Source organism: Seriola dumerili, unplaced genomic scaffold (assembly GCF_002260705.1).
Source record: "Seriola dumerili isolate Sdu_G_001 unplaced genomic scaffold, Sdu_1.0 BDQW01000070.1, whole genome shotgun sequence".
In the NCBI taxonomy this organism is placed as follows: domain Eukaryota; kingdom Metazoa; phylum Chordata; class Actinopteri; order Carangiformes; family Carangidae; genus Seriola; species Seriola dumerili.
In genome coordinates this window covers 868123-881177 of record NW_019174325.1, presented here as the reverse complement: position 1 = coordinate 881177, position 13055 = coordinate 868123, and the positions used below count along the sequence as shown (strand labels likewise).

The 13055-nt window shown below is 42.8% G+C and overlaps 1 protein-coding gene across 1 annotated transcript; it reads left to right on the top strand.

The window, feature by feature from the left end:
* Positions 1-1405: 1405 nt before the first annotated feature.
* cav1 (caveolin 1) lies at positions 1406-12786 on the top strand. The gene is made up of 3 exons (XM_022743620.1): positions 1406-1679; positions 2636-2803; positions 10789-12786. Exons 1-3 carry the CDS (start codon positions 1644-1646, stop codon positions 11128-11130), a joined length of 546 nt encoding a protein of 181 aa, XP_022599341.1. The 5' UTR covers positions 1406-1643; the 3' UTR covers positions 11131-12786.
* Positions 12787-13055: the final 269 nt, after the last annotated feature.

The window sequence follows — 13055 nt, the reverse complement described above, 5'->3', positions numbered from 1 at the left end:
TAAAGAGAGAAGCAACAGCAAAGATTCACTTGCACTTTCACTTAATCTAATATTTGAATCAGAATCAGCAGAATCAATAAACCTTCTTGTGCCCTCAGTTTCTGTGTATTTACTTATAGAAAGGAATGGAATATCATGCACAAATGTTTTGGCTAATGCGTCCCTCACTGTGCAGGTTGAGTGATTTATTATTATTATAGAACAGGAACAAAGAAATGGGAAAGGTGAAGCAAGTTTCCAAAGAAAAGGTGTGGTAACACAGATATAGAAGGTCGGAGTCAGAAAGGACTAACAATCAGCTCGTATGAATGGTTCCTAATGACTTCATTAATTCTTAATAAATCGTTTACCAATTCTTGATGGATCAGTTATAACTTGTTATGAAGAACATCTTACCAGGTCATAAAAAAATCCCTTTGGCTGGTGTTTATTATATTATATTACATTATTAGATACAGAGAAAATCATGAGCAATCATAATGGATTAGCAATATTTATAACTGCAGTATTGCCTAATAAAGAAGGGAAACGAACCAAGCCGAACTGATTTCTCACAACCTGGCAACAAAAGTTTTTATTAATAGTTTATATCTATTATGTTTTCTGTTATGAGTTATTAATTACAACTAATAATGCATTTGTAAAGGGTATCTTATCACAGAATCTATAGAAGCTTGCATAAGACATCTAAGAGTTATTCCTAAATTGACATAACGCATAAAATACTTAACACAATAGTCAACTTCAAGTGTATTAGAAAACAAAAACTGGACATGAGCCAAAACTCCCTGATCATGTTTCTTTGTACTGAATAAAAAGCAAATGAAATGATTGTTTTCAGTCTGTAAAAGAAGTGAAAACACCTTCTCAGACGTTCAGGGTCGCACCCATCACACACAGACACACACACACACACACACACAAATTGCACCTATCGCATCTACTGGCATAAAATCAGCTGAGTGTGCCAGCTGGTGTCACTCCAAGGTGAGTAAGAATGTAAACAGACCAGAACGACCAGCATGGCTTCCCAACCTCATAAAGCTAAAAACAACAGTAACCATATCCAGGTTTAAAGTATTAGTTTGGACTAAGCAGCTGGTGATAGGCAGGACTTTGCTGAAACAGCCAAATGAATTCTGGTTGGTCCTGAAAACTCCTTTAATTTGATTTATTTATTGATTGATGGCTTTTTTAATCCGTTATAACCACTTTAATTGGTCTCACTGGAACTAAGGTGCAGCACGTAAGGATCCACACCTTGTTGTGGTTATTATTCTCTGCCATGATCCCCAAATAAAGTAATTCCACACAAGTTACAACAGCCTTTCAGTCTGAGATCACGTCAGTCTCTCCTCCAGCCGGGCAGGTTAAACTGTGGCTCTGCCGTCTCAGCTCACAGGTGACTCCCGGGCTGCGAAGAGCTCGCTCCAGAGACCAGAGGGAACACCGGAGGTTTCCCCTCACTGCTCTGGCATTAAATTCCACTCACGTTCACCGAAAAGGGCAGGAATTAGATCACTGCAGGTTCCTGAGAGGAGCCCCGGTCCACTCAGTGTTGCCTCCACGCCTCCCACACAGCTTCCTATATTGTCTTCTAGTCTTGTTTCACCGCGGTAATCTGTTCAAACTTGAGGAACAGCATGACAGGAGGACTGAAGGACGGCGAAACAGAGGAGGTACAGTATGACTCCTTTTACTGCTGGCCCTAGTTTTTGGTGAATGCAGACACGGATTTGTCCTCATCAAGGAGCTGATTGTTCTCGCTCCTTATCTCTATCCATGAAGGAAATTTTGATATTTGTTCCAGCGTCTGTCTTTGTTTTTTTTTGTTTTTTTTTTCTTTTCTGGCACCTAGTCATGAACGCGTCTCCCACACCAAGTGAGGGAATGTGAAGAACCATTCAGTGCGCATTAACATAGGAGCGTGAGCTTTTACCTGCTAAAACAGTCTTTAACGCAGTAACCGGTTATTGTTTTACGCATCAAATTAGACTTCACATTTTCGTGCGTAAAAGCGCAAAGAAGAATAAACCCACAAACTTTTTTCCCATGTAAGATTTCAGTCATGAATCACGCACGTGCTTTAACAACGACTAATGAAGCCATATGGTTGTGCGTATTAACGAGTGCGCGTGAAAGACTCACATGTAGGGCTGTGGGGACCAAAGGAGTCTTTACGCACACGCTTTTTAAAGCGATGGACACGGAAACCAAACATGTTTCTGCATTAAATATGAACATATATTCACAAGTCGGATAACAAATATAGATGATAAACTCTATTCGTTTATAAATAACAAAAAATATCTTATATTCAGAAAAGAGAGAAGTTGTTCTTATTTGGAATATGCGCTTTTACGCATGTCTTAAAACTGTTGCCATGCACACAGGTACATGTTATTAAATAAACTGTCAGGATATTAGATTTCTTTCTGGGTGGTGAGGACCCCTTGCGGCTGGTTCGAGGGGTGTGGTGCTTCACTTTCTATTCATTTAAACCCATCCCTGTTTGTAGGGCAGGCTGGTAACTCGCAGCTCCAGTCTCTCTCCCTCTCAGCGTACTGCACACTATCCCTCCTCCTCCGCCTCCTCCTCACTCTCTTCTTTTTCTGCCTCCTCCGGATCCTGACAGGAGTTTCTGCATTCGCCGTTCATCCGAAAGCAAGGGAACATATACAAACCCAACAATAAAGACATGGACAACGACAGTCTGAACGAGAAGACGATGGAGGATATCCACACCAAAGAGATCGACCTGGTCAACCGGGACCCCAAGCACATAAACGACGACGTTGTCAAGGTGAGTCAAACCTGGATGGCTGTTAACTTTTGAGCTTTAAATTTTGGGGGTTAAGGTGCGAGCTTTCGGTCTATTTTGCGGCACCTGAAACCGTAACTTCAACAGAACACCTGTTGCAGAGTTTGCACTTTATTTGTTTCTAAGTGGACTCGCCTCACAATCACAGTAAACTGAAATAAACGGAGCACCGAAGTGTATGAGCTGTCAAACTGGTGTTATGTGCGGCTGTGCGCGTCAGAGGCGCATTCGGTTCTCTGTGCGCACAAGTTGCGCGCTGCTTTTCCAGTTGTGTTACTTTCCCCCCCCATTAGGAAGAGGTTTTGCAGATGTACTAAAACTCACTGTGGCGAGACAATGGCAAACATTCACACGCGTAAATGTCTGTGCGTCTGTCAGAGCAGCGGACTTGGAAACGTGAACATCCTCGCTCCAACAGAGGAAACATTACGAATTTCCTGTTGTTGGAACACACGTTTCCCACAGTCCTTGTAGCTCACGCCTTGCTGTTGGGAAAGTAGAATTCTTTCCAGAAGAGAGCAGCCCGGCCGCATAAATACCGAGTGTTTATTTTGTTTAAAGTTAACACAGGGGGAGAGTTTATAGCAGCAGAGTAGTGGCGCGCTGGAAGCCACCTGACGCGTCTGCATGGCAGCAGTCTGAGCCCGGCCGCCCTCCTCTCCAGCTGGGGCAGGTTTTTTACATCAGAGTGGGGTCAAACGGCTCCCCGCGTGGGACAGGAGGGTGAGCTCTTTGAAATGCCTGAACTCTTTACTCTCTGCCTTATTAAAACAGTGAAACACCCAAGTTGCTAGTTAGTCTGAGGGGATATCCCTCACCACTCCCCACATCTCTCCTCCCTTCTTTCCTCCCATTCTGCTCCCTCCCTCCCTTCCTCCCTACATTCCTGTAGTTGCGTCAGGGTAGCAAATATCCATGTGTTGCTTTCTATTGGTCCCTGTCCGCTTCCAAATGATAAGTGACAGTCTGGCTTTATTGATTTTGTTGATTGGAAAGATACTCCTCGCAGATGGAGTGATTAGAAGGCTGCTGCCTGTCATGAGATTCAGTTCAGTTCAGTTCAATGAAGCTTTATTGGCAAAATAAAGACATAAACCGAGTAAATGCATTTTACAAACATACATGCCTACTGTGTACTGTCTTCCTCATATGTGAAATGCTATTTCACATGAGATGCCCTACATCATTGGTGCAATGATTGAAAACCACATGTGAAACCAATATGTAAATTTCCCCATGTGACATATTGTTTCACATGAGATAAACATATGAAAGGTACAGTTTGGGTATTGTAGTATTTAAAAAAGGAAAGTGTGTTGCCAATGGTCACCATCTCTGCCTCATGAACAGTTTTAAAAAGGAGAGTTTGGATTATCTTATTCTCCCTGAACAGAAGCAAAGACTTTTTGGGAATATGAATTTGGTGGAAATTTTCATTTTCTTCATTTTATCTTTTAAGCACTCTTTAAGAAAATGAACTTCCCCATTTTCTTCTGCCTCTCTCTCTCTCTCTCTCTCTCTCTCTCTCTCTCTCTCTCTCTCTCTCTCTCTCTCTCTGTCTCTCCACGTCTTCCACCGCTCGCTGCTTTCTCTCCCTCCCCGTTCTCCTCCATTGTGACAGTGAGTCAGACTCTCCTTCCAGTCTCAGAATAGAATGCAGCTTTATGATTGGCCCACCCCTCTCTAATCAACTCAACAGACCGCTGGTGAAATTATCTGAAATCACATGCGGGTGCACTGTAAAAATTAAAACTGCTGCGAGGAAACGTTGAAAGGCTGAGACTCTAAACTTGTCACCAGAGCTGGAAAGTTACTAAGTACATTTTGCAAGACGTGCAAACTATTAACTAACTTAATGTTGATCTACTGCAATCCAAAGATTTATCTGACAGCTGCAGTTACTAGTAATACGGTTTGAATATGTATTAAATAATAGCATTAGCAAGCACTACAACATCAAAATGCTACTTACATCATAATGGATTAGTTATGATAATTCAATATTATAATACATAATAAAGCTGGCAGGGGCCATTGTGTCTTCATGAAGAACAGTTTTACTTTTGATACTCAAAGTTTGTCTTTCCGATACCTACTTTCTACATTAAAATGTACCTTTGCGTTTCATGGAGTGGTTTTACATTGTGGTATTGTATAGAATCTTAATACTCCATTTACTGCTCTTTGTAATAACTGTATACCACAAACGAGACAGTTCTTTAAACGAGCCATTTGTAGGTTTTGCTATTGCTACATAGCTAACGTTAGCATTAACAGCTGTTTACTTACCAGTCTAGAAGAAACGTTGCGAGTTCAGCATCAAACTTCATTCTTTTACCCACCAACAGCTGTCTCCAGAGGTGGAAAGCAAAGCTAATGTTTTGCTTCTATTTCTATCACTTCTTTTCTTCTACTGACGTTACCATGCCAACCAGCTAGCCTGATCGGACTGTCTTGTCACTTTCCGATACTGAGTCACTGTAACGTCCGGGCTTCCCAGAAAAGGTAGCGCTCCTCAGAAGGTGTATTTTAACCTCTTGTGTCGTAAATGCAACAATGGCTGAAGCTCTTGCCAAGATTGGTAAGCAAACAGCTGCTAATGCTAACGCTAGCTGTGTAGCAATCGCAAAACTTACAAATATCTCCTTTTAAAGAAATTCCCCTCGTGCAGACTTAACAAACTCCAACAGTATTTTGAGGAGCTTGTGACACATATAGATCAGGGCCTCCCTCTGGATTTCAGAACAAACGATCCTGTGGTTTTTACAGTGTGCTGCATACAGTGGCTTTGAGGTGCTTTGAGGTCAATGGAACAGTTCTGCCAAGTGGAAGCGTGTGTTTGGTGTGCCCCAATGAAAAGCACAAGCAGAGGGAATCCCTTCCAGCAATCCTCATCCTGCAATCCCTCCGTGACCACACACACACACCCCCCACACACGGTGCTCACACGTTAATGTGTGTAGTGTGTATTCAGACAATATTATATATTGAGTGGATGCGCGCGCACGCACACGCACACACACATACACACGCATGTGCACTGCATTCTTACAATCAAAGGAATACAAGCTGCTCTCCTGTAGCTGCTGCAGCTGGCCTCAATCACCTGGCCACATCAAACAAGTTCCATTACTGACATGCATGTGGCGTCAGCCCTGCGAAGAGAGTTTTTTTTTTTCCCTCTGGAGGAGTCGTGGGTCTTTATATAGCAGAGAGGAGGAGCTTGAGTCCAATAGTCAGAGTGGAGTGAAAATGCCCCCACTGGAGAAAATTTTTGAGAGGGAGTTGTGAGAAGTTTGAGCTCCAGCATCAGAGCCAGCAGGTCCTGAGGGTCAAACTGTAAGGAATGAAACACTCCCTCTGGGGCTACAAAGCTTATGATTGGTTGACTGCCAATCATTTCTTTTTTTTTTTTACTTGGCTGCCTCATTCTGGATGTTTTTCTGATTATCGATTTATTAATGTGTGAAAAAAAGTTTTGATGATGTCTGTCTTTTTATCTGGACTAAACGATTATACATTCCTCTGTGGGTTGAGACATCTGGTGCTTATGAAACTCATTGCAGAGAAATTTGTTTCCATCCAAATGTCATGCAAATTTAACAAGAACTGATGATGCATGTATATCTCAAAAATATATGCAAAGCTGTGTTGCATTTTTTTTAAAGGTCCCATATTTTACACTTTCCCTGTGTTTTATTTGAAGTGCTGCTCTGTAATTTGTGGCTTTAAGAACCAAAAACCATCTCCATGTAGTTTTACACCTCCTAACTCAGGCTTCTCTCTGGAGCTCTAGTAACAACAGGTCGGTGACAGGTAAACACTCAGAGAGACCAAATCTTGCAAGGTTGGATGGTGGGTCCGGATGGGCTGGGCTTGGGGCATTTTTGAGAGCAGTGACTGCTTTGTTATGACATCACAAAGTTACAGGAAGTCCTGACGGCTCATTTTAAGGCTCAGTTTCTGAATACAGGCTGTGTGCGTTTCTCTGTGGACTGAGGCTTTGATACTTTCTGAATAATCATTTAGAACCTAGACCTGCTTTATAATTAAAAAAAAAAGATATGGACGTCTACCTTTATACTATATCGGACCTTTAAATAGTTTACCAGGTCAGTGAGTCACAGATTTAATATGATATTTTATGAGGATGACAGTGTTAGATGGAAAACAACTCCTGTTTTAATTAGTGAAACGTTCCTTTGTCTGTTCCCGTTGGTCATCTATGTCTCTGCTGCCAATCATCCTAATCTCTCCCCTGAACCAAAGCAAACATTTCCCCTGACTACCAAAGCCCTCGAAGCAACAAAAGAGTCCATTAATGCAGCACACTCTGACCTTCTCCTCCAGAGACCCACTTTGTCTATTCAAGCATAGTTGACAGCCTTGAGATGGAGCTCTAGAAATAGCACATCGCCTTATTTACTCAATACTACAGTTGCCTTGCCGACTGGTCACATGCCGACCCCGAGACTCCATTGTTTCATATCAAACCTCTGATATGACCACAGAGGTCCACTCTTTGACTCATAACGCAGCTGCTGTAGTTAAAGTATAAAAAGTATATTTTGATTTCTGTGATTTTTTTTTTTGTTGTTTTTTTTAACCACAGTAATGTAAAAATCCAAATGAATAAAATAGTATTTTACAAAAGGAGTCTCCTCATAATGTTACTTACCCAACAAGTATTTAGAAAACTGAAAACGCTGGAAAGAAAATAGCAACAAACAGCTTCACTTCATGAAGTCTGAAACTCTCCGCCATGCTGCTGTGGTTGTGTTTGTGCCGCTCTGCAGAAGGCTCTCATTTAGTCTCAATCAAAGTTCTGGAAACTGGCGCAGAGTGGGTCCACTTTAAAATTTGTAGCTGTGGAAAAATTAAATGGACGCCACACTGGTTTTGTGGCTGCAGTTAGATTTATATTATAAGGCTGCAGTGAGTCCCGCCAGTCGGTGCTGTGAGAGAGGCTTTATGCTGCAGCTTGGGAGTAAAAGAATTGCACTTACAAGCTGCTGTTTCAAGGCAAAAAAAAAAAAATGTAACTGCTGGGATATTGGAAGAGCTCTGCTCCAAAGTAAAACATCCAGGGTTGGAAAACATGATGTTTACTAAGAGCATGCAATTAAGCCCTGAGATATGTTGTACACTTATTTGTGAAAATTATATCACAAATAGTGTATTACATATAAGGGTTGTTAGAATAAAGTTTTTTATATATTATAAATGCAATTTGGCCTTAACATAAATAAATATATGTGTTTTCAATATAATGATTATTGTTAATGCTACACTGCTACACTGAGATGTTTATCTTAGCTTAGCTTAGTTTAGCATAAAATCTGGAAATAGTCTTTATGCCAAGACAGTGTAAAAACACAAACAGGATGTATCATGTTAATCACTGTGCTTCAGATTAGCTGGTATCTAGGTGGATTTTTTGACCTTTGCACAGAGCCAGGATGACTGTTTACTCTTGCTTCTGGTCTTTATGCTAATGTAAGCTAAGCTAACCAGCTGCTGGATCCTGCTTAATATTTAACAGACACATATGAGAGTGGCATCAATCTTCTCATCTAACTTTAAGCAAAGAAGCAAGTATTCCCTCAGTAAGATGGAGAGCTTTGCAGTCTATACAATTTAAATAATGAGAATAATCTCTATTTAAATGTGTTTATATGACATTACAAATTAGAAACTGATTAAGATCTAAGATGGTGAGCTTATAAACCATAATGTGCTGTTTCTGAATGTCAGGAGTCAGTTTGTGTTAAGTGGGCATCACGTCCTCCAAACAGTGGATAGTCTCACTCGGACGAAGCACTTCACTTTTCCATTTGACCATCAGTGTGACACTGGATAATATCTACGTGACTTATTGGTATTACAGCCATTAACAGCCAGTAGTCCCAACTGGTGTGTTAGACAAGACACAGTCTCTAAGTAACTGTAAAATAAATATTGAACCTGCGCTCCGAAGCCTGTGGAGAGGACGAGAGAGGGAGCGAGGGAGAGGCTGCATTGTGTTTACAGTGCGTGAGTTGCCATTTGTCGCTCCATTTCTTAAACTGCGCTGGTCAGGTCATGGAGTCTTGCAGGGATCGTCCCATTAAAGGCCTGAGAGATGTGTTTACAGTGAGGATAAGCACAATGTCCTGGTTCAACTTAATGTTGAGGAGGAGGAGGGGTCCCACAGATCACTTGTTGATCAAACACTGTCAGCGGACCAGATGACCATCACTGATGATCACACTGACCTTGGAAGTTTTCCTCCACGCAAACCAGAAAATGTGAACCACATCACAGGATTTTTTTCCTAAAGAAAGACGTGCCACACACTGAGTGTTTAGAGCAGCGATTATAAAAGCTTACAGGAACTGGATTTAGCCTGATAATTATTTAGATATATCAGACAGTGACACGGTCCTCTTAAACCACCAGTCAACCACAGTCCTCACAGTGTTTCACTGGCTACATCTGGCCCATCTCTATCTATCTATCTATCTATCTATCTATAGTGGAGGGAAAAGTTTTCAAGACACTCTGGAGACTAAAATCCTTGACATGATTTGCAAATAGCGAAACAGATTCCAGACATAGCGTTTTGTGGTAATCAGTATTTTGGGTGGGGCAGATGTTGGAAGTTAGACTGTGTACCAGTCACTGCGAGGGGAGAGGTAGAACCGACATGTTACTGTTACAGTGAGTGAAGCAGCTGATTTATGGTGAAAATAATACATTTAGATTTAAAGGACTGTAGAGTTGGCGTGATGGTTTCCTGTGGACCACATCAGGACCGTTGGGAAATAACTGTTTGCAATGGATGGAGGCGTTTGAGGGGTTATAATGATGTGGAGGTGTTTTCTGTTTACTGGAAAGTACCATTTATTTCCTGTTTATGACGGTTACACTTCTTTATTATTCAGACTACGTCTTTAGTAGAAATACTTCAAAGCAATACTGTGAATGTGGAAGAAAATCTAATTTCTAACCACAGAGGTATAACTTTAACCGACATCTGATGTCACTGTTGTCTGAATTACTTTATATTAAATCTGTCAGTGGCTTTTGCATCTTCCTGCTTTCTGTTTGTAAATGAAAGGCTGATTCGTCCCCCGTGACCATCATACTTTTTGTCACCAGGGAGCCATTTCTCCAGTTTACTCCTTTTTGTGCTTGTGCCGTTTGAGGTCATGGGCCGCTAACCGTCACATAAAAGCCATTCCAAGAAATGTGATTAATCAAATGATTGAGATGTTATTTGACCTGCATTTTAATTGCCAAGTTCAGCCTTGACTTTATAAAAAAGATTTAAAGGAGCTATTTGTTAAGTTTTGCTATTGCTACATAGCTAACATTAGCATTAACAGCTGTTTACTTACCAGTTTAGAAGAAACTTTGTGAGTTCGGCATCAAACTTCATTCTTTTACTCGCCGGTGGTGGAAAGTAACGCCAAAGTTAACTCTTGTCTCTTATCACACATTTTCTTCTACTGAAGTTAGCATGCTAACTAGCTAGCTCCAGCATGTCTCGTCACTTTCCAATAGCAACTCATTGCAGCCTCCAATCTGCCCTGGAATAGTAGTGCTCCTTAGAGAACGTATTTTAACCAATTATATTGTAAAAACAACAATGACTGAAGCTCTTGTCAAGTGACAATAAAGACCACCTGCTCCCAGGAGGAAACTGTGTTCGATGGCAGAGTAAACTTACAAATATCCTCTTTAAAGGAGCTGAAACCTTGGCGTGTATGACGTACACAACTCGGCAAGTTGTGTATGAAAATTTTCGCTGACTTTACGAGTTCTTATTCCGACTTGAGAGGTTGTTCACGTGAATTTTCTCAGTCAGAAACCACATTTTTCCAATTATTCCGACACCACATGAATGCAGTGTAAGAAGCTAATTGGTTAATAGGTTTCTAGAGCTTTCAGTCGTTTTCTCACCGTTTCTCTTTCTTCCTCTTCAGGTGGACTTCGAAGACGTGATTGCCGAGCCTGCAGGAACCTACAGCTTCGACGGCGTGTGGAAAGCCAGCTTCACCACCTTCACCGTCACCAAGTACTGGTGTTACCGACTGCTGACGGCGCTGGTCGGCATCCCCCTGGCGCTGATCTGGGGAATCTTCTTCGCCATCCTGTCCTTCCTGCACATCTGGGCCGTGGTGCCGTGCGTCAAGAGCTACCTGATCGAGATCCACTGCGTCAGTCGCGTCTACTCCATCTGCGTGCACACCTTCTGCGACCCGCTGTTCGAGGCTATGGGCAAGTGCTTCAGCAGCATCCGGGTCCGCATGTCCAAGGAGGTGTAACGTCCAAAATAAAAAGAGGAGGAGGAGGATTAACGGAAAGAGGGGAGGGAGGAGGGGAGGGCTCGAGCAACACAAATGACAAAAAGTCGGAACGGAAAGGAAGAAGAAAAAAATGGACCTCTGGAAAACGAGAAGTGAGGCGTTTCCAGAGCTGGGCGGGGCATGTTTGGAGGTGAAGGGGCGTGGCCATCGCCCTTTTCCACCAACTGTTCTTTCTCACCAGTGTTGGCGTAACCAAATGGGTGGGGCAGGGAGGGGGGAGGGGGACACAGGAAATCAAAGGGTCATTCTCCTGGGTTTTTGTTGTTGTTTTGTTTGTGTTCGATAGTTTTTTTTTTTTTATTCTTCACTGTTATTGTCAAGCAGGCAACCAAGCTCCATATCTGTCTTCTGTTAGTTTTGCCACATGATGTTAAGTCCTTCCATTCTTACTGTTTCTGTGGAGAGCTCATCACTTCGACTGATTCACGTGAAGAGGGGATGTCAGAGTGTATCGCCGTCTTCTCTTGCGCTTGTTTGTGTTTGTTGTTTTTGGAGCCTCTGGGCGGGGCGGGATGGTGGGATGCAAGAGTTGGAGTTGGGAGGGTCAAAGCATAGAGAGAGAGAGAGAAAGAGAGAGAGAGAGAGAGAGAGGCCGCTGCCAAATTCTGTCTGACTCGGAAAAAAAAAAAAACAAAACAAAACAACCCCACAAGCCGAGCAGCAACGGCAAACGCCCCTCCCCTCGGGCCCCACATGACCTCCAAGCCACCAAAAAACAACCTCCCACCTCCCGCCCCTCCCCACCCCCTTCGCCCTGCTTCCCCAGCAGTCTGACACACTGAACCTGCCCTCGTTCCTGCATGCACCTGCGTCACCTTGCCAGCAACTCGCCGTCCACCACCGCCACGCCTGCCTGCCTGCCTGCCTGCCTGCCTGCGCCTGCCACGCCGCCCGATGATGCAGCGACGATTTGCATCTCGGCTCGCTCCCTCTCTGCCTCAGCTTCTTACTTCGCCTCAAACAAAAACCTTTCAGTGCAGGTTTCATCACCATCATCCTCATCATCACATGAGCGTGTGACAGAGAATGTCAGCATTTGAATTTGACTAAAACTATTATTTTTTCACTCCACGTTAGACCTTTTATTTTTCAGTGAAGCTCAGTGCTTTTGGATGCGCACCATTGCAGCTCCGTAGTGAATGCTTTTTAAAAAAAATTTTTATCTACACTATAAAAATGAAGAACTTTGAGGGCTTAGTTTCAGTGCCATTTTTTTTTTTTTGATATCCTACATGTACTGTATGGGTGTTTGTGCAGAAAATACAGCTTCACAAGCTATGGCCTCATTCCAGTGCACTAATCTATGGAAAAGTATTGTAAGTGAATAGCACTAATGAAAATCTCTATAACTCATTTTGCAAAGGTAGTAGAGTACTAACAGCTACTTTTGCACACTTTGCACTTCAGATGTGCAGTTACGAGCGTGTGCGCGCGCGTGTGTGTGTGTGTGTGCGTGTGTGTGTGTGTGTGTGGAGATTTTTCTTGGGCACTGTGGTACTTACGCAGGTTAATGCATTGGAATAAAGACAATGTGAGGTGGAATGTGTGATTCTGGATGCATTTTTTGTTTTGTTTTGTTTTGTTTTGTTACCTGGTCATAGTTTTTGCACCCACCCCACCCCCCCTTGTTTGTACTTCCCCTGATTTGTTCTGCTGCCCTGCTTCTTGACTGTGGACACGATGCTGAAAGGCATCAAACCGACGCCTCCCACACCCCCCACCCCTCCCTCCCCAGTGATGGGTGGGGTTGGAGTGGGGTGGGTGGGTGGGGGGGGGCGGGTTCTGTTTTATAGAGACACTAAGCTCGCTTTGACTCCGTCACCTTCAGTCTACCTGCTGTCTTTTCACAGGGATGGTAATATCATAGCACCTGTTTCTTGAAA

Excerpts from the sequence above, each read along its gene's own strand:
- cav1 (XM_022743620.1), top strand. The coding sequence starts at position 1,644 with ATGACAGGAGGACTGAAGGACGGCGAAACAGAGGAG. Across the intron at positions 1,680-2,635 it reads AGGACGGCGAAACAGAGGAG|GAGTTTCTGCATTCGCCGTT; the intron begins GTACAGTATGAC and ends GGATCCTGACAG. Across the intron at positions 2,804-10,788 it reads TAAACGACGACGTTGTCAAG|GTGGACTTCGAAGACGTGAT; the intron begins GTGAGTCAAACC and ends CTTCCTCTTCAG.